This window comes from Erpetoichthys calabaricus, chromosome 1 (genome assembly GCF_900747795.2).
Source record: "Erpetoichthys calabaricus chromosome 1, fErpCal1.3, whole genome shotgun sequence".
NCBI lineage: Eukaryota > Metazoa > Chordata > Cladistia > Polypteriformes > Polypteridae > Erpetoichthys > Erpetoichthys calabaricus.
The window spans coordinates 263,425,512-263,451,304 of record NC_041394.2 but is presented as its reverse complement, the minus strand read 5'-3'; the positions used below and the strand labels follow the sequence as shown (position 1 = coordinate 263,451,304).

Genomic DNA, 25,793 nt, shown 5'->3' with positions numbered 1-25,793 from the left:
CCAGGGCAAAATATTTATGATGTCTGAATGAGTATGATGAGTGTGATAATACAGCACAACCATTTCTCTTTGACCTGGTTTACACTTTAGGTTAGTACATTTGCTTAATGATGTTATACAGATATAAAATTCATTTTGATACAGTAATAGGACAAGTATGTTCTCTTTGTGTCAGTATACACCCAGGGAGACACCAGGGACATCTAAATATAAAAATGGTTTGTTTGCTAAACAAATGAAGAAGACAATGTATAAATTAAAAGACAAAAGTAAAACTTAATCCTGCTGCCCTGTTGGGCCTTCCTATGCAGGTTGGTGAACCGTCATCCACCAGATTTGATAACGTACCCACTAGCCAATCTCCCCTGTACATCTAAAACAGCATCGGAAGAACACTAGTCTCCTGCTAGTCGTAACTGACTCGTCCCACCAATGTTTTTTTTTGGCCACAGTTTCCCCAACTTGCACTATATGCTGTCATTAGTCAGAAAGGAGGTTTTGTGGAATTTGCCATACTTCTCTGGCCCCATTTTCTCTTTTTCTCCCTCTGTAATAGCTCATCGTGCCTCTGGTTTCCTAGGGAATTTATGTCATTTCCATTTAGAGTACCAGTCTTTCTTTCTTGCATTACTGTCCTGGCCTGTTGCTCTTACAGCACACCATACCTGTCATGGTGTACTGCACTCCAGCTAAGAGAGTGGAGTTACTGTTTCTCTGATAAGTTAATTTTTTTCATCGTATTATTGGTTTAAGAATTACCAAGAAAGCTGCCAAGTAAAAACTATTGCTCTAATTATTCTGCCGTGGGGGTAGATCACATGTCATATTCCTGGTACCGCAACAACTAGCATCCAGTATCACTAGCTCAAAGTAGGTCCTCATATACATATTCTATTACAGTCATAAAAGTGGCTCTGTAATTTAATTTGAAAGTTCACTTTAGCTATCAGATCATTATTTGAATACAGTCAGTGAGTCAATTACTAAGCCACTTAGTCCTGAACAGGGTCAGGGGGTTTGTTGGAGCCTATGCCAGGAAGCATAGGGCGCAAGGCAGGAATAAAACCTGGACTGGGTGCAAGTCCATCGCAGGGCAAACATACACATACACACACCAACCACATAATAGAATCGCCAATTCACCTAACCTGCATGTCTTTGGACTGTGGGAGGAAACCAGAGCACCCAGAGAAAATCCACACAGACACATGCAAAACATGCAAACTCTACACTTGGGGGCAGGACACAACCCCTGGTATCCTTACAGAGTGGCAGCAGCACTACCACTGTGCAACCATACTGCCCCATTTAAAAACAGTTTATTAAGTATCATCAGTTCTTAGTAAACTTTGAATGTTGGTTAGTATTTTACTTTTGATGAACAATTTTATGATTTCTAGTGGTGCAGACAGCTGCCAGTGGAGTTTTCGGCATGAAAATTCTGGTGAGGCCACATGTACCTGGGAAAGACACATGGTCAGAAGGGACAGAGCCATTCTGGAAAGCCATGCAGAGGGTGAGTGTGTGTTTGCGTGTGTGTGTGTGTGTGTAAGTGTGAATCACTGACAGAGAGAAAGAGAGACCATCAAGCATTTAGACAGCAGAAGTTACGAACCCTGCTCCTCTGCTTAAATCCATTGGCCTGGGAACATAACCACTAGCAATCTTGGGAAAGATCCTGCCTTGGATTGGATCAGCTCACAGGGTTGGGGAAAGTGAGCACAGATGGTATTGCCTTAATTGAGTGGTGTGAAGAGCAGGTGGTGGCATGAAAGTGCAGCAGAGTAAAAATCATTGGAGCATATATATAGAAATGTGGAAGATTGGTCACATGAGGGACAGAACAGCATTTCAAAATGCATTAGCCTACCAGCACCAGTGATGATAAAATGTCACCTAAGTAATGACATTAAAAAAAATCATACAAAATGAAGATCTATCAACATATTATTTACTCACACACTATATATCCTCTAAATGACGAATGTTAAAATATATAACAACATTAACAATGAAAGCAGATACACAAATAAAAGTTTATAAACTTCACAATTCTGTTGATGAAGTTATTGTCTAACCTGCTTAGTCCTGATCATGGTGATGGGAGTCTGCTGGAGTCAAACCCAGCTAGCATAGAGCACAAGGCAGAACAAAACCCTGAACATACGCCATCCATTCCATCACAGGGCAAACTCATACACACACACACACACGCACACGCGCACCCACACGCACACACACGCACACACACACGCACACACACACACACGCATATACACACACATGCACACCAACCACACACTAGGGCCAATTTAGTACTGCCGATCCACTAAGACATCTGCATGTGTTTGGACTGTGGTAGGAAACTGGGGCCGCCAGAAGAAACCCACACAGGTATAGGGACAACATGCAAACTCCAGGGAGGACCGGGGATGCGAACCCTGGGCTAACTGATAAAGTGCTAAATCATAATGTACATACAGTAAGTACTCACTATAATTCATAATAATGATGACAACTACTCCAAAATAACAAGAAATACAAGTTTATGCAAATTATAAATTGTCTTCAAGCCCTCAGGCGTAACAGAAAAGTTCAGGCATTATAAGTGCACACAACAACAAAGGTGTGCCTAGAACACTGTAGGATCAAAGGACCTGCCCAAGAAACCCAGAAAGTGCTCTAAGGAAAATTTCACATTCCCCAAAAAGAAACCATTTTCTAGACAAGAAACTGTATCGAGCATATCATGGAAAAACGGAAACATTTGACCATGACTATGCTGGGTTTGCTGTAAACATTTTAACAATACATTAAATTAATGAGACAAATTTTCTACTTATTGAAGTAGTAATTACAATGGTGTCTGCTGGAAAATGGGGTGATCAGTACCCCAGTGCCCTAAATTCAGATGCCACTGACCCCTCCTTGTTTTCCGATTATTCTTTTCCTTTGAGTAAAACATTTGCTCTTTTTTACCACACTACTACAAACAATTCTTTCCATCTGGACTACTCCATCATTCTAAAATGAACATTACGACATAACAACAACAATATTTATTTATATAGCACATTTATATACTGTACTGTACAAACAATGTAGCCCAAAGTGCTTCACAAGATGAAATAAAAAACACAAACAAACAAGATTAGATAATAATATTATACAGTATGTAACAAAGAAAAAGGTAAGATCGGATGGTCAGGAGGACAGAAAAGAAAAAAAAAAACCCAGTTAGGCTGGAGAAAAATGTAAAATCTACAGGGGTTCCAAGGCCAAAAGACCACCCAGCCCCCACTGTGCATTCTACAGTACCTAACATAAATGATCTAAATCAGTATTTATGGTTTACAGGCTTCACATGGAAGAATTTGATGATGTTGGTCATGTGGACATCAGGGACACCCACTATTCAATCCATAAACAGGGTGCTTTGAACAGATGGTAGTGGTGCAGGTCATCACCACAGGAGAACCAGAAAAGACAGCCGAGAATAGTACAGATTAGTAGAGAATGGCAGAACCCAGAGGAAAACGATTATTCAATGTCTATATAGACAACAACCAAAATGTAGCTATGAAAAAGCCATTTAAAAATAATGGGTTTTTAGCTGTTTTTAAATTGTTCTACAGTATTAACCTGGCAAATTTCTGTTGGTAAAATATTCCACATTCTGCCTCACCACTTCTTTTCAGGTTGGCTCTTGGAATTATAAGCATACCTTCATGGTCCCAGCCTCTCTCTTCATTTGAGAATCTGTGGTTACGAATTGAAGTCTAAGGGGACCAACATTCCAAAATACAGGATGGGGTGAGATTATTTAAGGCTTTGTAAACCATTAGTAGTGTTTTAAAGTCAATTCAAAATGGTGCAGGCAACCGATGTAACAACACTAAAACTGTTGAAATGTGCTCAGACTTTCCTTTTCTAATTAAGATTCTTGCTGCTGCATTCTGCACTAACTGTATGATTGATGTCTTGCTTAGGTAGTCCTGTAAGGAGTGCTGTACAGCAATCTAGTCACAAGAGAGGAGCATTGTGAGACTTGTAACATCATATAGTCAGTGTGTCACATGCTACTGCACATGGACAATAAACAAGCATAAGAATACAAGGCTGCCCTCCTGAATAAGTGAGAACCACCAGTGAGATTTCTATATAATTGATGCAGTTCTAATTATGTTAGTGTTTGGATATGTGTGCTTCACACCTTGCAGAAATGGGATGTGCAAATCATCTTGTTCACTTATTTCTTTCTTTAACAGGAGCTGTTAGCTAGAAAATCTTTGACGTTTGACACAGCTGCATTCAAACCAACGCTGAGTCTCTATATTGGCCTTTTAATGTCTATTACAAAACCAAAGGTCTCATACGGATTCTAGGTTGTTTCAAAATGTGGCCATTGCTTCTCAGAGAAGAAAAAAAAAAAGTTATTATGATTAAGCAATCAAATATACTAATAGAGTAAACCATGACCACTCTGTGCTTCAGTTTCAGAGTGAAATGCCTGTACTGTATTTGGCTGTGGTTGCACCAGTCCATTCTGCTTGCCTATGATAGCAGGAGCCCCTTCTGTACTCAATCCACAACAACTCTGTGGAGTGTCGCAGGCAGCCAGGACCCCTAACTTCCTGGGACGCGCTTATAGTGGACGGACCAAGGTACAAAGCGTGAAGAGGGCATTATCACTAGGTGGCAGCAACCCGACGCTACAGATTCTCTCAGGGTTTTAGGGGAGTTGGAGTTCTCTGCAGCCCTTTTGAGTTCCGTGGATGCTGCCTGGGGAAGCTGTGGAAATGGCAGAGCCCTTTATGGCAGGAATACCAGCACACCCGGAAGTGCTGCCAGAAGGAGACACCTGGAGTACTTCTGGATACTCTATAAAAAAAAGCCAACTATGGGAGCCAGAGTAGGAAGTGGACAAAGCTTGTCGGAGGAGTAGTGGAGGCAAAGAGACAGAGAGAAAGTGCGTTCCCCTTGTAAATAAACCCATGTGTTGTGTGCTAAACTTGTGCCTGGTGTCTGTCTGTGTCGATTTTGGGCAGCTGGAGTGCCTATTGCAGGTCACAGAAAGTAGTCGGATGCTTAAGATGGCCTCAGTAAAATAGCAACCCCTTCTTGTACAACCTGTACACTTTGAAGCTTCTCTGTGGTAAAAAATTAAAACATGCTACTCACATAAAAATGAAGAATTAAGAGCTGATCAGTGGTGTCATCACTGAAGAAACGTGACAATCCTATTCTTTTTCTAATATATGATTTTTAATATTTGTAGGAGAGTCCTCAACCTTGCTTAACAAGTCTTATATTCTTTACCTCCTGTTTTTTCTCAGGACATTTGCCTCAATAACTGTAGCGATTGCTTAACAAACTACAAAATCAGCTTTCGGTGCTGTGCTATCAGCTCTACTTCTTGATAACTTGTTCTTCAGGATCCTTCTTGTATTACATTTGTCACTGATAGATTTATAGGTTATAAGTCTATAGGTTTAAAGGGTCACTATTGCCATGTGTACAGATCACTGAGAAATGAATAAAATAGTCCTAGATTACTGTTCTTACCTCAGCCATGACATATGTCTAGAAGGCTTGTTTGAGCTTTGTATCATAATGTTTCATTAATATATTATATTCTTTTAGAAATTGTGTTATGGCAAATATGGTAAGGACATTCTCTTCAGAATTCAGAAAAAAATAATCTCATTTAAAGCACTTTTGAAATTGCCAGCATTTGCTCTCTGCTTTTTTTCTCTTTTTATACAAAGAAATATAGAGATGGGGTCAAAATTTTGATTTCCAAGTTTTTGATTACTCTACAAATTTTAGACATTCCTGAATAGTGTCTGAGAATGCCTACTATAATGTCAATCTGTGTGTCTTCCTTACACATAACATGTGAACGAATCAACTGATTTTCCCCATGACTTGTGACTGAATGAGCCGATAGGGCCAGTTGCGATCTATTTTTTAAAATATTAAAGTCAAATAAAGTTGTTTCACAGAAATCTGTTTGGCTGCAAACAATTTACATTATCTTAAGAGGAAGAGGCCCAGCAAGTTCCTTTCTGAAAAAAAAAAAAACAACTCACTTGAGGAAAAAACTATATTAAGGTTTATCATTTTTTTTGGAAATTTTCAACTCACCAATTCTTGATCAACAGAATCAAAGGAGAACTGAAATGTCTTCTTAGTGATATTCTATCCATTTTAAGTATCTTGCAGTCTACAGACTTTCTACTATGTTTACTTTGGTCAAGTGAGCCCTGATGTTGGTTTTACTATTTATAAATTTGGATCATGGGGCATAGCTGTGCTGCCAACGAGAGTGTGGAGAATGTTGCAAGACCACAGGAGTCAAATATTTTACTGTGGTTGTTGTTAAAATAGGTATATACAAATAATAATGTAAGGCAAATAGCTGGCCCTCACAAAGAAGATTTTAACCTCAAGCACAAGAAGTTACTGAAGGCAAATTATAATTTTTTGAGAGAGACAATGCCGAGCATATTTGGTAACATGTACAGTTAAAGTTTAGCTTGGGATATAGGACTCCCAACTGAAGTAAAATGTATGTACTGAAATCCCCAAGGGTTAATCATATATCTATGGCCAACACCAGAACTAGGAAGAAACTATTCTTATGTTTCCCCCCACTCAGCAGTGTCTAATGGTTAGTATTCTCTTCCAGACAAATCCCTGAGGTTTTCTTGCTGGTTAGGGTCCTTAGGTTATCATATTTTCCTTTAATGTGGCTGATAATAAAATATATTCAAATATACGTATTTGCTGTTATTACTTGTATGTTATGCAGTTTTGTTCAAGTGTCTCTTCACTCTGTAAGGTTCAGTACCAGTGGTGTAGCAACCACTGGCATTGGTCATAGAGTCTGAAACTGTTTGCTTTCAAATTTCGGGTTGCAATCCTGTCCTTGAAATGACAAAGGGTAGCTGGGTAGTAGCGGAGTGGGCAGTGAGCTGAGTAGCATTTTGTGATATAATGTGAAAATTGGGTTAACAAGTCAGATACATGCACTATGCAGGATATAAGACAATAGTGTATTTTGTCTTGCAAAACTAAGAATATTATTGTATTTGTTACCTATCACAAGAAAAAGTGTTTTCATGGAACAAGGAGCATAATAGTAGAGTTGGAAGGCAGCAATTGAAGTTTTGAACATGGCGGATCCACATGCAGTGTTGAAGGAAGGTAGCAAAGTTCAGAATGAGGTGTATCTATGGGTAAGTTTGTATGTGTGCATTGCTTCTAGTAATTGAAACTGTATATGCAAAGTACGGTAAATACTGTTCATGTAATTGCACCAGCAGCTCTGCGTTCAGTTTGTATTTTGTTTTCTGCTTTAATTGAAGTGAATTAATTTTAATTACATAAGGCTGTCAGAAATGCAGCAAACATAATAAATTTAATACATGCAATACACAGTATATGTTAATTTAAACAGCTTCTGTAAAAAGCCATATTTCCCCTGAAGACAAATAAAGATCTATCTATCTATCTATCTATCTATCTATCTATCTATCTATCTATCTATCTATCTATCTATCTATCTATCTATCTATCTATCTATCTATCTATCTATCTATCTATCTATCTATCTATCTATCTATCACAAAGTAGACTCACCCAGCTGAGAAATGTTCACATTTGGGCAGTCACTTTTTATGGTTGCCTGCAGAGGGAATGTCTATAGACTGTGTGTCTTTTGTGAAAACTGAACACAGGCAATATTTTATGCATCATTAAAACTATTTACCCTGCACTTTAATTGGCCTCTTCATGTTTCTGAAATACATTGTCATCCTCTTACACAAAAATTAAATATTTGTCATACAAAAACCTATTTCAAAGAAACTCTATAGTCAATTAAATATACCTACAAGTCTTTATATTTCTTTTCCTGTTATGAATTCAAGAGTTTCCAAGCAAAAAAGCACAAAAAATGCCTATCAAAAAACCATACCATCAGAAACTTCAGTTAGTAACACAGAGGAAAGCAAAGAACCTTTATAAATAAAAGATTTATTTTCAAAAAGGCTCTGTTGAATAGTGAAGCTCTGAAAAGCACAAAAAGCACAGCAGGGGATACCTGCAAAGAGAAAGCAATCCATGCAAACAAGTCCCAATCCCAAATTCAAAGAATGGTCAAAAAAACAGAACACAGAGGTAAAAAATACAGAGATACACAAAAGCACACAAAATCTCAAGAATAACTCACCAATTCCTAAGCGCATTCCATTGAAAGGCAAGGGACTGTGGGTTGCTCCTGCATTTATAGGGCTGAGGGCAGTCCGTTGCAGTGATGGGTAAGTGGCCCCGCCTCTTGGGAACCATCCACAAAACACAACATAGGGCAAGATGCTTAAACATGAGGAGACTAAATAATCAACAAAGTTAACATAGACAAAGGAATAAAAAATAAACAAGGAACACATAAAAATCGTATTTGAGCCCCAGCCAGGGAAAGATCCTCGACTGAAATACAATAATAAGAAGATGAAAATATTATTTCAGGTTAAATTGTGACACAAATAATAACTCAGAATTGTTTCTAGACAAGCATTAAGCAATGAATGATGATACATAAATCAACTTTAAACAAAAAAATAATAAAACTAGTAAGGATTCAAATTAGTTGAAAACTTTGGGAAATAGACGTAGCAACTTCTAAAGCCCATGTGTAAATCTTTCACAAACCAAATACTACTGCAACTGAAAATGCATTACATGCCACACATTTTAGAATAGGAGAATGTACACTTCTGCCGATAAAATCTTTGGGTATAGACTGGATTAAATAAAGCAGTTTAGAATCTCTGAGAAGATTGTGCTGTCAGAGTAGATTGCCTCATTGCTTCTACATCTGATGCACTTAAATATCTGTTTCACACAGAGAAAGGGTTAAAAAGGAAGCATAACATTTATCACACTATAGCCATTAACAAGACATAAAAAGCAAACCTATATCTACTCTAGCATGAGCCTTTAAAAGGCCCCTCTGTTGGGTGAGGCAGCTCACCTTCATGCTCACTTTCTAAAACTCCTTTTCATTTCATTCATGTACTGCCCTTGTGAGTCAGGATTGAAATAAAATTTTTTTGGCTAAACTTCCCCATATAATGCATTAGGCTACCCAACATTTCATCTTCTTCAAGGCCCCACCTGACATAACTTCAAGGCCCCACCTGACATAACTTCATAGTCCTATTTGAAGCAGTACAGGAAAAACTACCATTACTCTAGAATCCAACATCCTCAACTTTGCACCATGAGACTACTGTTCCCCTAGTGACTCTTTCCATTAGGGCTACACCATTTCACATTTGACTTATCCTAGTCCCTTAATAAAGTTTCTGTCCTCCATGTGCCTTTTTTAAGTTAAACTACCATTTGACCAATCCATTAATTTTTTATGGATGGATTAATAAGGCTGCTGGCTGTCAGACATTTTTAATTAGTTTATAAACTGGCATAATTAAATTAGAAGTTCAGGCACCTAGTTATCACGATTGCATAAACCCTTATACAAGACAGAGAGATATGAACAATGAGTAGTAGAGATATTTTAGGAAAAACTGAAAAAGTATAGTCAAACAAAAAGGAAGCAATAAGTGATCAAAGCAAACTCATAATCGCTGAACAGGCATAAAGTTAAAACCAAAACATAAAACCAGAAAATAAATTGCTTGAGAAGCTAGCTAATGCATCTTTTCTTTACATAGAACAAAGTTCAGACAATAGTAGTGTGTGGTCATCATGACACTCCATGCGCATACATACACTTAGATACTTTCCAAATGTTGAGTGGCATCAAAGCTATCAGAACTCAGAATGGAAGAGCTGATGATTTGCTTTTGGTAGCTATAGTAAACTTCTTAAAAATCTGCAAAAGATTGCTAAGGATAAAGATGGCACCTGGGTGACCCTTGACATTATGGATAAGCAAGGATGTCCTCTACCGGAGACGCCCTGAGAGCTAGAGATAGAGAGGGAGAGGCCAAGACAGAAAGCTAAAAATAGTCCTTTAGGGCAGCAGGTGGCAGAATAATGTGTTTTAGTTTTGCTTTTTTCTTTGCTATGTTATGCTGTCCCTATGCTCACTTCTGTCATGTGTGTTTAGAGTATATATATATATATATATATATATATATATATATATATATATATATATATATATATATATTGTGGGGAACAGCCCGGACACAGACAGGTAGGCGAGATGGTATCACCACACACACGTTTATTTACATTATTTACATTCATCTTAGTGCACAATACCCAGTGCCGCAGCACCAATCACCCCTTAAGTCCTTAATGCCTTCTCCAAGTCTCTGGTCCGCCTCCACTCCTCTTCACCAAGCTTCGTCCTCTTCCACCCAACTCTTGCCCCTGACTGGAGGGAGGCGGCCCCTTTTATACACCCCGGATGGACTCCAGGTGCATCCTAAGGGCTTCTGTAGCCACACCCCTGTGTGGCGGAAGCTCTGTCGGTGTAACCGGAAGTCCTCCGGGTGTCCCCAATACTCTTCCCCCCAGCACTTCCGGGTGTGGCGGAAGTACTGAGGTCCAGGGCTCCCAAGGCATCGGGGCACCCCCTGGCGGTGACCACGGGCCCCTACAGGGTTGAGCTTCCAAGCTCTGTACCCGTGGCCCCCAAAGCAACCAGAGAGGACGCCCCCTCGTGTTCTGAAGGAGGCACAAGCCCTCCTCCTGTCCTCCTGGGCATCCCGGCCGGGCATGAACCCCAGCAGGGTTCCACAATATATATATATATAATATTCCAGTTTGACAAATATTTGGTTGCACTGTATTACATTTAACAGCCTTTAGAGCACATTTGCCAAACATTTCTTACATTATCTTGTTCTTTTTATTTTATACTATAGTTATTGTCCTGCTATGCTGGTCTCAACAAAACACAACACCCAGGCATTCTTCAAACCCATAGACCACAAGGCTCCAATTGTAGCCTAGTCACCAAAAAACAGCTTGTCCCTAAACACAAGAAGTACAGGCCACAATGCACTAGACTGACAAAATGTGTATCAAACTGTCTCTGTAAAACCCTAGTCATAAACAAAAAAACAATGTTCCTTATATTTTAAAGATTTTATTAGCAAAATCATAGAACAAGGACAAAAATGGAGAAAAACTGAATAAAAAATATGCCTAAAAGGCAAACCCAAGCAAATGAAACCAAGCCCATAATAAAGAGATCTAAATCCTTAAAACAAAATCAACGTTCAGAAATCAGAAAATGGTAAACAACAACTTACACATCATCCAAGAAGGTATCCAAAGAACAGAAGCATAAAGCACAATGTCACTGAACTAGTGCTGTGTTAAACTCCAGCTTATATAAGGTATAAGGAGGGTTCACCCCCCTAGGTTCAAAACATAAAGGACAAGAAACATAAAAATAACAAATGTAAATATTATAAAGAAACAAGACAGAACTCTTTAATATACAAAAGTATAATTAATAACAAAAGTTACAAAATAATATGTAAAAGACAACAAAAATACTAAAAAAAAAGAAAAGACAAGGGACAAACTCTGATTGGACCACAGCAGTTATATTTATTGTATTACCTGCCTTGCTCTCGAGCAAAAGAGCATTTAATAAGAATTAATATTTTTAGTTTTGACTTATTGCTTTCATACTTTTTCTAGTCCGTGATCTCCGGTTGTCTTTGGGGATTGCAGACACATACAATATTAGTCTGGTTGATGTAATGCAATGACAGCATTTGATGATATTGTGGCCATTTTAATTTACCAAAGGATCCCAGGAATATGGTTAGGATTATCAGTTCTCTTTTTGAAATTGATCGACTCTTTTTATGTTCAGTTTTCCTACATTTTTGAAGCACTTTTGCTTTAGCTTGTGCTTTGGCATTTTATGTTTATTTGCCTCTTTGAATATGTGTAGAAAAGTTATACATTCATATGAGTTTACTTTGATGAATTCACATTTTTCTTTACCGTGCTCCACCTAAGTACTTATTTTTGTTTGCTCCTTAGGAGTTAGTTTGTGTAACCTGACCATGTAGAATGAGACAAGTGAAACAACCTTTTGTAGCCTTGAATGAAGGCCCTAATAATTTAGCTGTTTTTGTCATCTTAACATTAAGGTTTGCTACAGAATTGTACAGTATGTGATGAGCTCTTGTTTAGTCTCCTAGTTGCTATCAAATTCTTATCAACAAAACAGCAGTTGTGACTTCTACAACAAATAATATTTCATCATTATTTCAGTTGAATTGTGATACATTGGAGTTATTTAGGGTGGGACATTCACCCAGGGAACTCAGTACATATTATACCATATATGTAAAGTTATATTCTATATAAAAAAGTGAATTATTTATAACATGTCTTCTGTCATAGCCCTGCAAATCCTAGACTATTAACAAACTAACCACCTAACTTTTCTTGCTATTTAAGACTTTTTCTGTTCTTCCATCTGCGGGTCTATTCAGAGCTGTAACATTACAGTGAATCAAATTAGGCCTACTGTTATATTTCAGCCAGGGTTTCTCCAATGGCTGGGGTTCAAAGTCATGTTTCTTGTCTGTTTTGTCTATTTTTGTGCCATTTATTTATGTTAATGTTTTCTTTTGTTTATTATGTGCATTGTTCTTTGTTTTTGACTATGACTATAGGCTACTTTTTTTATTTTCCATGTGTTTTGTTGGACGTCCCCAAAATAGAAGGAATACCTGCCAGGAACTGCCCTCTGCCCCGTCTCCCACAGTTCCTGGTGATTCATTTCAAATGCACTAGGGATTTTTTGGTGAGTTCTGTATTTTTTACTGTGCCTTGTGCTTTTTCTGACTTTTTGCAATATTTTGACCTTCAGCTCTGTGTTTGCTTGGATTGTCTCATGTGTTTCAGGCAACTCCATTTTGCCACTGTGTTCTACAGAGCTCCACTCTTGCTTCAGCCTTTTTTGAAAATAAAACTTTTTATCGTTATATAGGTGCTGTGTTTGCCTGATTATCTAGCTTGGGTTAGGACAGTAAATCTCCCCTAGTGGGTAATTTTGGAAATGCCCTTTGGGACTCATGCCTTGGGACTTCTAGTTTGGAACACCTTCCTACTGCAATTGAATAGCTCTATATCTTCTTAAAGTTGTCTCATATGCATCTTGGTAGCACAGTGTGCAGCACTGCCACCTCACAGATTCAGCATTCTGGGTTTGAACCCCATCCCTGGATACTGTCTATGTGAAATTTGAACCTGTGTCTTTGTGTCTGGTGCTCCACTTTTCCTCCCACACTGCATATCCACAGATGTGCAAGTTAGGTTAGTTGGTGCTTCTGAGTCGTCGGAAGGATTGGTGCCCCTAGTCTTTACACTTTCCTGCTTTGCAACCTGTGCTGCCATGATAGGCTATGGGTGCCCCAACGATCCTGGATTAGTTTGAGCAGGTTTATGAATAAAATGAGATAATATGCACCTGTTATGCACATTGTACATATTATAAACACAGCTAAGCATATTAAGGAAGTGGTCCACATTTGCCACCATGACTCCTGAGTTAAAGTATAAAACAAAATTAACATTCATTCTAGTCTAAGCAAGTGCAAGTCTAAGCATTTTAGACAGTGTCTCAGATCTTTGGTACAGTATGTTTCATTTTCATTTGAACTGAATATTTAAGAAGTGAACATATTACGACTTCCAGTATAAAACATTCAAGATGGGCAGTGATGATATTTATGTAGCTGCTTATCTCATATTTGCAAGGAGACACAACAAGTTCATTAAATGCTGTGTTTCTCAGTAAACTTTCTGGATAGTCAAAGAGGTGTTGGCTGTTGTAACACTGATATATTTGACTGTGACTGGTGCTCAGAAGCAGAAAGATGGCACAGGATAAGGGATCTGTCTAATGGTAGGCTTAATAAAGAGAAAGTATGAGAGGGCTACATTGGCAGTATGAGAACACCTTTACACTTCCAGGAGGAGTGATGCAAGATGCTGATAAGGCTAATAGCCAGGGTTACAGTGGATACCTTGTTGTCTGATCCTAAATGTATACAAAGAAAAAAGAAAGTGAGGCTCTGAAGAGTTGAAAAGTGACACTAGGTGTCAGTAGACAGTTGCATTATTTCTGTTATGATTCTGTTTTGTTCAAAAATGTTCTTAGCTGGCATTTATAGCTTTTTCTGATCTTTCCATGTCTACTAGGGATTTTGGGCAATGGATGTTCTAACTATCTGGCTGCAAAAATGTTATTTCACCTTGTTAAAAAAAATTTGCACCACTTCTGATGTTATTTTGATTTTGTTATGGGTGCTGCCATTTTGTGATTCTCTTTGCTAAGACATGGCGCTAGGTTTTTTTTTTTTTTTTGTTCTTTATTTCGTCTTATATGATTTCTCGTATTAGAAATTTGTTAGTTTTCACATACCCCTTGGGGTCAGAGCGCAGGGTCAGCCATTGTACAGCGCCCCTGGAGCAATTACAGGTTAAGGTTCTTGCTCAAGGGCCCAGCAGAGTAGGATCTCTTTTGGCAGTGACGGGGATTCGAACCGGCAACCTTCAGGATACCAGCGCAGATCCTTAGCCTCAGAGCCACCACTCCACCCCAATATGGTTTTGGGAGGCATGCTGGCAGAAGTCACATCTGATGTTGTTAATGCATTAAATTTAAAGGTCCGCACTGGCTGCCATCTTTTTTCCATAAAAAAATTCTTGTTCTTCTATCTTTTTCACACTCTCAGGTTTATTACTTTATGGCAACTTTTTTTGGTTTGATTTTCGGCGTCGAACTCTGCCTATATTTTAGTTTCTAGTCCATCTCTTTCAAAATACTGTCTCCTAATCTGAGTCAGTAGAGCATGAAAAGAAGAACCAAGTATTACCAGTTCAGGCCTACAATAGCCAAAGGGGGAACAAAGGCCTAAACTCTCAAAAAGTCCTGAAAAGTGAAAGTCCAAAATGGAAAATAGGGGTAACTCTTAAAAAAAGTTACAAATTCTCAAGAAAGCCAAATAATTCCAAAAAATTATATTTAAAAACATCAAAGCTTGATATCTAAACTAAATACCAAATGAACAACAAAAAACATAATATCAAAGACAAACACAAAAGGAACAGAATAATTCAAATATTACCAAAACCAAGTCTCCAAAATAAAAGGCAGAACCAGAGCACACATTCAGAAATCCAAACAACAGTGGTCAAAAGGCTGATAAAACTTACAAATGGAAAATCACACATGAGCCCTGAACATCAAAAGCAAGGAGTTTGCTGAGGGATTGAGACAGCAGGGGATTTTAAATAAGGTTCCTTGAGTAACATCTTGAGAGACTGAGGGGAAAAGGACCAGACCAAAATTATAGACAACAAACAAAAAAAAAAAACATAAACCGAGTGCAAACAAGAAAGCAGGAAAACAATTACAAAATGTATTTAAAAAACAAAACATGGAACAAAATAAAGACATAATCTTGACAACAAATTGCCTAATTTGAAGAAAGCAAGGCCATTGAGGTCTGGCAGGAGGCCAAATAGGATCTAGGATATTAGGTAGCAGCATATGGTCCTAGAGTAAAACAGAGAGAAATATACCCTGTATTGCCATTCATTTCAAGGCAGAGAATTTAGTGGATGACTGAAAGGCATGCTCCTTTAAGGCAACACAGAACTCAGAGATGCAGGGACAGCAGGGGACATTAAAAGGGGGATGAAGCCTAGTGTAGCCTGTAGCAAAAGAGGACCATCTCTGACTCTAAAAGTCGTTCTAAGGCTTGTTCTAGAAGTAGCTCCAGTAGGGGGTTTAAAGCCATCTTAAGTTAAACCAACTCTGAGTCTAGAGCCACAAGCAGAGTTGGAATGAAAGCTCACTGACAGGAAGGACAGAAGTCAGGGGTATGTGACAAAAGATGAGAAGTGAGAGTGCTCTGTTGGCAGCTGAGAGGTGCGTGAGTGGGTGACTCTGATAGTCAGGGACAAAGAGACCTGTGTAACAAAGTCCAGGTGGGCAGCTAGGATATGAGTGTGTTGTCATTTTCCTTTTTCACATTATGCTCCCTCTTTGTGTGGACCTTCACAACTGTATTTAGAGAAAAATAAACTCAATTTTTGATATTCTGATTCTGCATTGATAATGCTATTCAGTTGTTTTAATGCCAGTACCACAACTGGTTCTTCACTGCTTCTACTTAGGGAAATGAACGTTGGTGCTAGCTGCTGCTGTTCACCTCCCTTTGGAGAGGAGTGACAAAAATTAAGCCTTCATAAACAATAAAGTTAAAGAAAATTATTGTCAGTCTGAGTGAACATTTGGGCTTTTTTCTGCAAATTGTCCATTTACATACACATTTGGAAATGACTCAGTGGATCCCTGGGGCAAGTAGATAGATAGATAGATAGATAGATAGATAGATAGATAGATAGATAGATAGATAGATAGATAGATAGATAGATAGATAGATAGATAGATAGATAGATAGATAGATAGATAGATAGATAGATAGATAGATAGATAGATAGATAGATAGATAGATAGATAGATAGATAGAAACTTTATTTGTCCCAGTGGGAAATTTTGCTATCTTATCGCAAAGATAGTTACTACCATTCCATTTAGGTGAAAAAGAATATTGTGCCAGGATTCATAGTGCAAAACGATGAAAGCGCTTCTTGGTTTTATATTTAAAGAAAATCATATATTCTGTCTCCTCTTGTTTTTTATTTTTCAAATTTATTTCTCTGTGAAAATTGTATTGACTGAATGTGACCAGTAAAATATAATTGTATGGAGCAGAACAAAGTGAAATGAGGTCCAAACATTTGGATCTTAAAAAAAGTTTCTGTACTTCCAAATATGCTTTTTATTCAGTAAAGTACTGCAACTCTCTATAGTGAACATTGTCTCAGGGTGTTTCAGCACTGCAAATCTGTAGTAAATTAATATAGCATGTCACCTCTTTACACACTTACAGATATCCCGTTTAGAGTTGCCAACTAACCTAGGCAGCATGTCATTGGAAATATGGAAGAATAACTGGATAACCCAAGAGAAAACCCACACTTACACAAGTAGAACATAGGAAACACTGGATCTGTGAGTCAGCATCACTAATCACTGCACCACCATATCACTTTGTACTTAAATTGTTAAAATACACTGTCTTTTTAACAGTTGCAGCTCTGGAGTTTTTATGACTTGCCTTGGATACTAGTGACTGACGCAGATATAGTTTAATGTCTGATGCCTTAAAATTAGGCCATAACACCTTCTAAATATTGGGCTTAATGTTCAATTTACAGATTAAACAGCTGCAGGGATCTTAAGAAGATTTATGTAAACTTGAAATAGCTGCAGCACTGGAGATATGCATAATGGTGAATGCCCTCATGACCACAGAGGAATAGCCTTAGCAGGCTTTGAAGCTGTCTAATCCTTGCATATGTAAGTCCATTAGGCTTCTAAAGAGGTTGGAGAGGGGACGCTGGAAAAGTATAGATGGAAGATTCAGTGTTTGTAAGTTTAGAGAGAAACCACATAACTGAAAGTTCATCATTACTGCTGAATTGCCATTTAAATTTATTACAAAATTTGATTGGCCCTAGTGTGTGCTTGGTGTGTGGGTGTGTTTGTGTGTGTGTCCTGCGGTGGGTTGGCACCCTGCCCGGGATTGTTTCCTGCCTTGTGCCCTGTGTTGGCTGGGATTGGCTCCAGCAGACCCCCGTGACCCTGTGTTCGGATTCAGCGGGTTAGAAAATGGATGGATGGATGGATGGATGGATTATGATTAACATTTGCTAATACCAGATAGCGTGGCGGCAAAGTGGTTAGCAGTACTGCCCCATATGCCCTAAGATTTCTAGTGCCATCAATTTCTTTGAGAAATGTGAATGCTCTCTCTGTGCCTTTGTAGGTTTTTTTCTTGTTAATTCAGCTTCCTGCTACGTTCTCATTGTAACTCTAATTTATGAGTGTGTATGTACGTGAGAAATGGAGAACTTATGTTTTTTTTTACCACCTTGCATCCAATGTGTCAAGGATGGCTTCCCTGAAGTATGTAATAATAATAATTCTTTGCATTTATATAGCGCTTTTCTCACAACTCATAGCGCTCAGTAATTGCAGGTTAAGGGCCTTGCTCAAGGACCCAACAGAGCAGAGTCCCTTTTGGCATTTACAGGATTCAAACCAGCAACCTTCCGATTGCCAGTGTAGATCCCTAGTCTCAGAGCCACCACTCTGCCATTTGTATGGGAGATAGTCCTTACATAAAATGATTTTATTTATAATGATGAACTCATAATATTTACTACATATTATATGATAAGGATATCCACCATTCCCTGTTTGCTCAAGCCCAAAAATTCCAATGAAAGCAAAAAACTAATAGTTATTGAAAAAAATACTGTGCAAGGTTTTCAGTATTTACTCTGCTGGCTATAAGAAGTAATCGTCTGTATAAAGAAACTTCTGGAATGTAGCAAAAGGCCACCCTTCGTTCTCTGGTTAGCAGTGCAAACAGAATATTGTGTACATAAAGAATTTCATCTGGATGATACAAATACACCCAGATGTAGTAGCACATTGGGGTCTAGACTAGTTTGTTGCATTCAGTAGAAAATTGCTATGCAAAAATATTGAGAAAAACTGTGTATGTCTCCTGCCTGCCAGATACATTTGGACAGTCTTTGTGGCCTTCTGTGGAAAAGTGTTTTCTACAGTAATATGGTATTACAGTTCTCATGTAACAATAATGTATGGACAATCCAGTTGATCCAAAATATGATACTTAATCTCTGAAGTTATAATCAGCTTGATCTAATACAACTGAAAGTGACTGAGCAGAAACCCACCCAGGACAGTACACCAGCCCATGGCAGGGCCCATTCATGCACACACAAACACTGTTAAAAAGGTGCACTTGAAAATATTCTTCCTCAACAATTTGTAACATAATGTGTTTGATTCTTTATTACATAGAACTATAACCTTTAAAATACATCATCAGGTATTATACTACAAAAAACACCTTTCATCCAAAATTTTGTTTTACAGTATTTTAGTTTCCCTGGGCATTTGGAATAAATCAGTAGCTTTGGACTGCTAATAAGCTTTCTTTACCTGCCAGCCCATAGTAGAGTGCCTTTACTTCCCTCCAGGGCACCTGTGACACCACCTACCTGGAGAAAAACAAATAGCCATGCTTCTTAGTTTGGCACTGGGAAGATTTCAAAGATCTCTGTCAATGTTGCCATATATTGATTAGGTAAATCCACACTCCACTAAACACAGGGCCCAGTGCTCCTTAAACTCCTTTAAACCCAAAGCCAACATGAGAAACCTGATCACGTTATTTTGGGCCTAACAGCACCCAGCAGGGCCAAGCAAGGGTGAGGATCAACCCTAAATGGGAGGCCAGTTGATCACAGGATTCACCCATTCACACACTCACTTGCACTGGGCCAGTTTTTGTAGTCGCTGGTTATTCTAACACACACATTTTATGGCATGAATTCCTACACTTGAATATTGCACCAAGTTACCAGGTTATTTTTTCCTGCCATTTGTTAAGAAAAACAAACCTGCAATATAATTATTTTTAAAATCTTAACAAGCAAAGGAATTAAAAGGAAGCAAAAACACCTTGTGTCCACTGAAGTCTAAGGCAGCCCTAAGCATCTTTGTGAATTTCAAAGAGCACTATTTACTAATTTGTCAGGCTGCAAAGAGTTTGAGTGAATCACCGGATTAAATGAAAAGTTCAAATAACAACACGGACTGAAGTCAAGTTAAGACAATGGCTGGAGCAATCAAGGAGCAGGATTTTTCACCTCGGACTTTACCTTTCTATCAATGCTTTGTGAGTTGCTATCAAGACCCCATAACATTATAAAAGAATGGTTACTGTTGCAAAATATTACAGTTCATTAAATTCCAATGGCAAAGCTATAGACTGAATGAAGGGGGAGTTACTTGAAAGGTCTAGTTGTGATTACAATAGAAATCAAAATGACCCTCTGTTTCTCTCTGCGCTCTGTCAACCATAGATATTATGAAGCTTGCTGCAGTTGTGAATGTTTCTTCTTGTAGATGTTTCATGTGACAGCCTTTTTTACTACAGACAGTGTTTTTCACATAGTCCTTTCATGATGTACCCCAGCTGTGCTATATCTGACTTCCTTTGTTGTATACCACTGTGTTTAATTAGCTGCGTGTAATAAAATATTTATTGAAGTATTGAAAAAAGTTACATACATAAATTCTGACATTTTCTTTAATACTTTCTCTGCTACCAAATTTTGAAACTGCTTGATTGTTTTATGGATATTTTGCATATCCATTTTAATGTGATAGGGCACCAGGAATAATGCCAAAGATTTCAAAAGCATAAATCATGGCACATTTATTTAGAATACTAAAGAGCACAAGGTACATTGGAAAAAATATAACAAACCAAACAGAAAACCTGCTGCCTCTTTTATCCCTCCTGAACAGCTCTTTGATCCCCTGCCTGTCTGGTGGGTGACTTCCTCACATCCCAGAAAGTACACATTTTTCACCTTCTGTTACTGCTTCTCTAACCATGGCATCTTCCTTCTACCCATGAGGCTTTGCCCCAAGTGCTCATTTCTAATCGAGACTCAGTGAGTCTTTTGGTGTGTGGCTGCTTTAAACTCCTCACCAATATCGACTTTATGGGCTTCTCCTTTTGTCTACAGCAACCAAATGTTAGTGCTTCCTTCGGTGTGCCTGCACTCCTAACCCCCTCAGTCACCTTATCTAGTGGTATTAACATGAATATAGAGAAATTATCCCTGCATTTAGTGGTACTATGCACTTTACAAGAAGGAAGTCCAGATGCTGCCTAATAGACACAGACATCCATTTTTGCTTAATTGATGAGTCTGTTAGATATATTGGAATTGTTTATTTTTAATCCTTTCTTATTTATCATGCCACTTGACAGTGGTGATGTGTTGTATGATGGTTGGCCATGTGTTTTCATAACAATCCTACTACTATTGCTGCTACTCCTTCTGCCACAATAGCTACTAGTACTTTTCCTAGTTTTGGGTCTGTCAGTTCCTTGCCAGCCTGACAGCCTTCCACAGCACACACAGATGAGTAAATGGCTATGAAGTACATAGATAAATAGGGAAGGAGTGTCCCGTTCTGTAATTGACAGATACACAAACAATTTTGCACAAAAGGCTATTCCGACCACGTTGAGACTTATATTAAGGGGGGCTTATTCAAACTGCCATCTTGTGATGTGTATCTATATTCTCGACACCAGGCTGCAACACCAGTAATAGATGCAAGGTAGATTCACATTGTGTACTGAAGGTATGTGATCACTGAATACACACTTTTGTTTGAACGCTGTAAGAATGTCAGCTTACACAACCACAAGGCAGGAGGAGAGTCCAAACTTAGCCATATTTAAGATGGAACTACAAAAGGAGTTTTAGCAAATAGGGGTAATTGTTGTCTGTTGTTGGGGTAATTGTCTGTTACCATATTTACAGTATAATTAATTCTTCCTAATATATTTATTGAGGGAAGTAGTTTAGGCTTAATAATAATAATAATAATACATTGTATTTATATAGCACCTTTCCCATGCTCAAGGCACTTATGTCATAAGATCTCACATAGAGTTAAACTTTAATTCCTTAACCCTTAGAAGTGCAGCAGATAGCTACAAGGTTCCTTTTGGCAAGGGAACAGAGCAAGCAATGAAACAGATTTCTCAGATACCAGGGAATATGGATAAAACTTGTGCAAAAGTCACTAGAAATCATCACAGGGGTGAATCTGAACTCTCACACAGCTTTATAAATGGCTGCTGCTTGTCAGACGTCATAACACAAGTTAGCACAGAGGAATTGTATTTAGGTCTAAAAAAAGGGAGATGAGAAGACTTGAAAAAAGAGAGCCTTTTGGTTGCAAACAAACTGGCAAGCCTGGGCGAACTATTGGTGTAGGCCCAATGGAGTAGCGAGTGTGTTTTGTTTCTTCTTTTTTTTTTCAGTATTAGAGCCACATGCTTTCTTCTTTGATTTTAAAAAAGAAGATGTACAGACCTCAGACTCTCAAAAATGTCAAAGGTTTTTATTTTTACTTTTGTAGGATATCGGAGGCTCTTTGGGATACATTGTTCAAACCACTTAATTCAATTTAGGGTCATTGGGGGCCAGAGCATATCACAGAAACTTTGGACAAACGTCCATTGAAGGCATAAATGTAAAGATACATTAAGATATATTATGCTAATTAGATATAAGTGCTCACATTAGAAGCCCTAATTAGATATATAGTGTGCTCACAGATGTGTTTATGCTGAGCCCATCAACCACACAGCATATGCCTAATCTGTGAGAACTCTCTGGAGGAAGACCACAAATGCTCTGAGAGAATATTATGTGTTAGTAAGGCCATATCTGGAGTACTATGTCACGATACTGCAAAAAAGACACAGCAGCACAAGAAGTTGTGCAAAACGAGCAACCAAGTGCATCTCTGGACATACTGTATGGTCATGGGGGCAGTTTGACAGGCTAAGAGTATTAAACCTCTTTAATGTTGAGCAGAGAAGTCTATATGAAGATCTAATCCAGATGTGCAAACTTCTCAAAGGCACTGAAGCTGATGTTGTAAAAATCTTTTAGCAAGTGAATCACACAAACACGGTTATATTGCTGCCAGAGATACCAATATACTCAGATAATGTTTTGGGAGAATTTAGCCATTCTCTAATTAAATGACTTGGATGGCCTCAGTGGTCTCCTCTCATTGTGCCATTTATTGTTTTCTTAGCAGGCAAACTCCACACAAAAAGTACCTTCTAATATTTAGAGATCCAAGTGTCATGAAAATGAAACACCTGCAGTATACATAATTTTTGTTTCAGTGTAATTTAACATCATCATATTTATGTAATATATGCCAAAGGGCTCACAGATTAATGTTATTACAGAGTACAATGAGGCCTCAGTTACAGTACGATGCAATTTATGGCCTGGATTGATAAGGGAATGGTGACGTAAATATGCATGTAAGTTAAAAAGAAAAGAAAAAAACTGAGGCACCCATTCATCTGCTTTCTGCAATATCTGTGTCTTTTTTCTTACAAAGTTCTGCATGCTCGCCCTAATGACTGAGGTGTGTTTGCGAGTGCGCCCTGTGACACACGGACCAGGCTCATTGTGCCTGATGCTACTGGGATAGACTGCTGCTCCCTGCAAAGTGAGCAACCTCCTCCAGTGTGTACAATCATGCTGTTTGTAGTCAGATTGTGTGACTCCCTGTTTTTATTTTTCACTTATTTATTATTTCTTCAACAGAAGTAATGTTCAGTTTAATTGTCAGATTTAAACTAGCTTGAGTGTGGCTGTGTACATCAGTGCATATGGACTGGCAGCCTCTCTAGGGCTAGTCGCCGCCTTGTGCCCTGAAGCAGTTACTAAATGGATGCATGGTTTTAACTCATTGTTAATAGAAAGACCTGCTTCATAAAATAGACGAGCTGATAAAGAAAGAGAAAAATGGAAAAAGTCTCATATAAGTGTGTTCTGAATTATCAGCATGTTGCGCACTGGCCAAATTTACATTAAAAATGCAACTTCAGAACAAATGCTCAAATACTTGAACATGTCTCCAAGTGTAAAACCTTCACTTATTAAATGAAAAGGGCATCTCACCTTTCAGGTTCATATCCAGCTTGTATTCGAGTGGCACTGTACCGTTGGGCGGCAGTTTCATGGCCATGTCCATGCAGGTGACCATGCAGTGGTGATCCATGAAAATGATGTTCACTCTCCCTGGTAGATAATCGAAACTTGGCTGGCTCTGTATCCCCTACAATCCTGCGATAGTCAATCTGATAGGGCTCCCGCTCTCCTTCCACCAAATGGTCATATGATTGCCCATCCATAACTGAGAATGTACCTGAATTCCACTTGAAAAGTCTTTTCAATATTGCCAGCCAAGAATGTATATGAACCAATCAAGGACTTTTAAAAATATTTTCTTAAAACAACCTTAGTTTTTTTACCTAAATTTTAAATACAGTCCATATAAAGCGAATGGAGCAAGTGTTTAAACTTACTGCCATTTGCACACTTAAGTCTACTACAGGCTGATGTGACTCGTATGACAATCTAGATAGAATATTGGTACAGACAGCAACGACAGGCTACTGGTCCCGTCTGTGAATGCAGCTGAAGTGCCTCAGCTAGCACGCCTGAAGGGCAGGTTGTTTAGTAGAGAGAGAGAGAGAGAGAGAGAGAGAGAGAGAGAGAGAGAGAGAGAGACAGGGGAGGAATAATGTTTTGTTCTTTTTCTATCCTGAGATCCTCTCACTCTGCCAGCTTAACCCTGTTTTTGACAGGCGCAGACGTCACTTTAGTAAAGAGGATTGGAGTATTTAAAAAGGGGGTTGGAGTACTCAAAGCAACACTCTCCCACACTTTCTCCGCCTAGCATTATCATGATAGTATGTGTATGGAGAGCACAAAAGGAGGGAGTGAGAAACAGAGTGAGCGCACATGCAGTTCTGCTTAGGTAGGGGAAGAAAAACAAATAGAAATTCCCAGGGCTGTTCATCATAAACACAGCGCCCAGGAGGCTGCTTCACAAACACAGATAGGTGCATGCAATCTTCCTTCAAGCTGGCTGCCCCTTTGGTTAAAACTAAAATGCATTAAGGGTTAGCTTTACTAGTGGTAATGAATGAAGTGCTTTAGTAATATTGTACTGTAGCTTTCTATGATCAACCTAAGAGACATTACTTGGTTGGTATCGCTTAGAATTTGATTTGTCTACAACTTTTCTTTTAGACAGACTATGTGGGACAGGACTGCAACAGACTGAATGAATGCACAAAAGCCTGCTGCTCTGTACTGGTGCAAGTCATCCACTGCAACAAGTTTTCATAATTGTCAGAATATGGGACGGTAATAGGGACAAAACTTGTTTATTGTATATGCAAGTTTTAAACTCTTTACCAGTTTAATTCACTGTTTTCACAAGGCTGACATACACCTTCAGTTAGTCAATCAGACTTCATTTTATAAAGCAAAACAGCACAGGATAACAGCATTTATTCAGATATAACCAGATTAAAACACAGGAGGAGATAAGGTACAAAACAGAGTACTCAGAGTACAAAATAGACCAAGTTAAAACAACTAAACCTGCTACTTGTCTTAGCCTATCTTTGCAGACTTGAACCCCTGTCTTACAGGTGGTGTGACTCATTTAGTAGCTCCCTATAATACTACATGTTGTATACCTACCATTTTTTCTCTCCCATTTCAGACCCCAGCTTGACTTTTATCCCACCAGCTAACTATTTGTCTCACTCTCCTACTGGCTGGGAGTGAGGCAGTTTTGTACCCCATCCCGAGGAAAGCCCCTGAATTAATCCTAGGGTCAAAGGCTGTCTCCTCTGTGCTCCAGGGACACCAGACCAGACTTTTGTCCCTGTACCTTCTATTGTCCTTCATGTGCCAGGTGTCAACAGCAGCTCTCAGATGGGCAGCACAATTTCCTGCATTCCCTACTGGGATCATGTACCTTCAAGTGGCTGGTATGCATTTCCTCCATGGCCTCACTCTCTTTATAAGAAGAGGGGCAGGCTTACCTACCATTCATTAAATAATTAAATTAATTCTTTACATTTATATTGCATTTATCTCACTATGCAAAGCGCTTTATATAGTGAATGGGGAGCCACTTCACCCACCACTAATGTGTAGTATCCACCTGAATGATGCAATGGCAGCCA

General features: G+C 38.6%; 1 protein-coding gene across 5 annotated transcripts in view; it reads right to left on the bottom strand.

Annotated features, from left to right (window-relative positions):
• The window catches only part of LOC114661625 (inosine-5'-monophosphate dehydrogenase 1b), a 223,971-nt gene extending 199,745 nt beyond the window's left edge, over positions 1 to 24,226 (bottom strand). Inside the window, exon 1 of one of the 5 annotated variants that reach the window (XM_051930263.1) lies at positions 23,707 to 24,226. In XM_051930263.1, the coding sequence (XP_051786223.1) occupies positions 23,707 to 23,939 (233 nt within the window). In that variant the 5' untranslated portion in view covers positions 23,940 to 24,226. The remainder of the gene's footprint in view (positions 1 to 23,706) is intronic. The other 4 variants (XM_051930295.1, XM_051930285.1, XM_051930274.1 and 1 more) reach the window with 4 other exon arrangements.
• Positions 24,227 to 25,793: the final 1,567 nt, after the last annotated feature.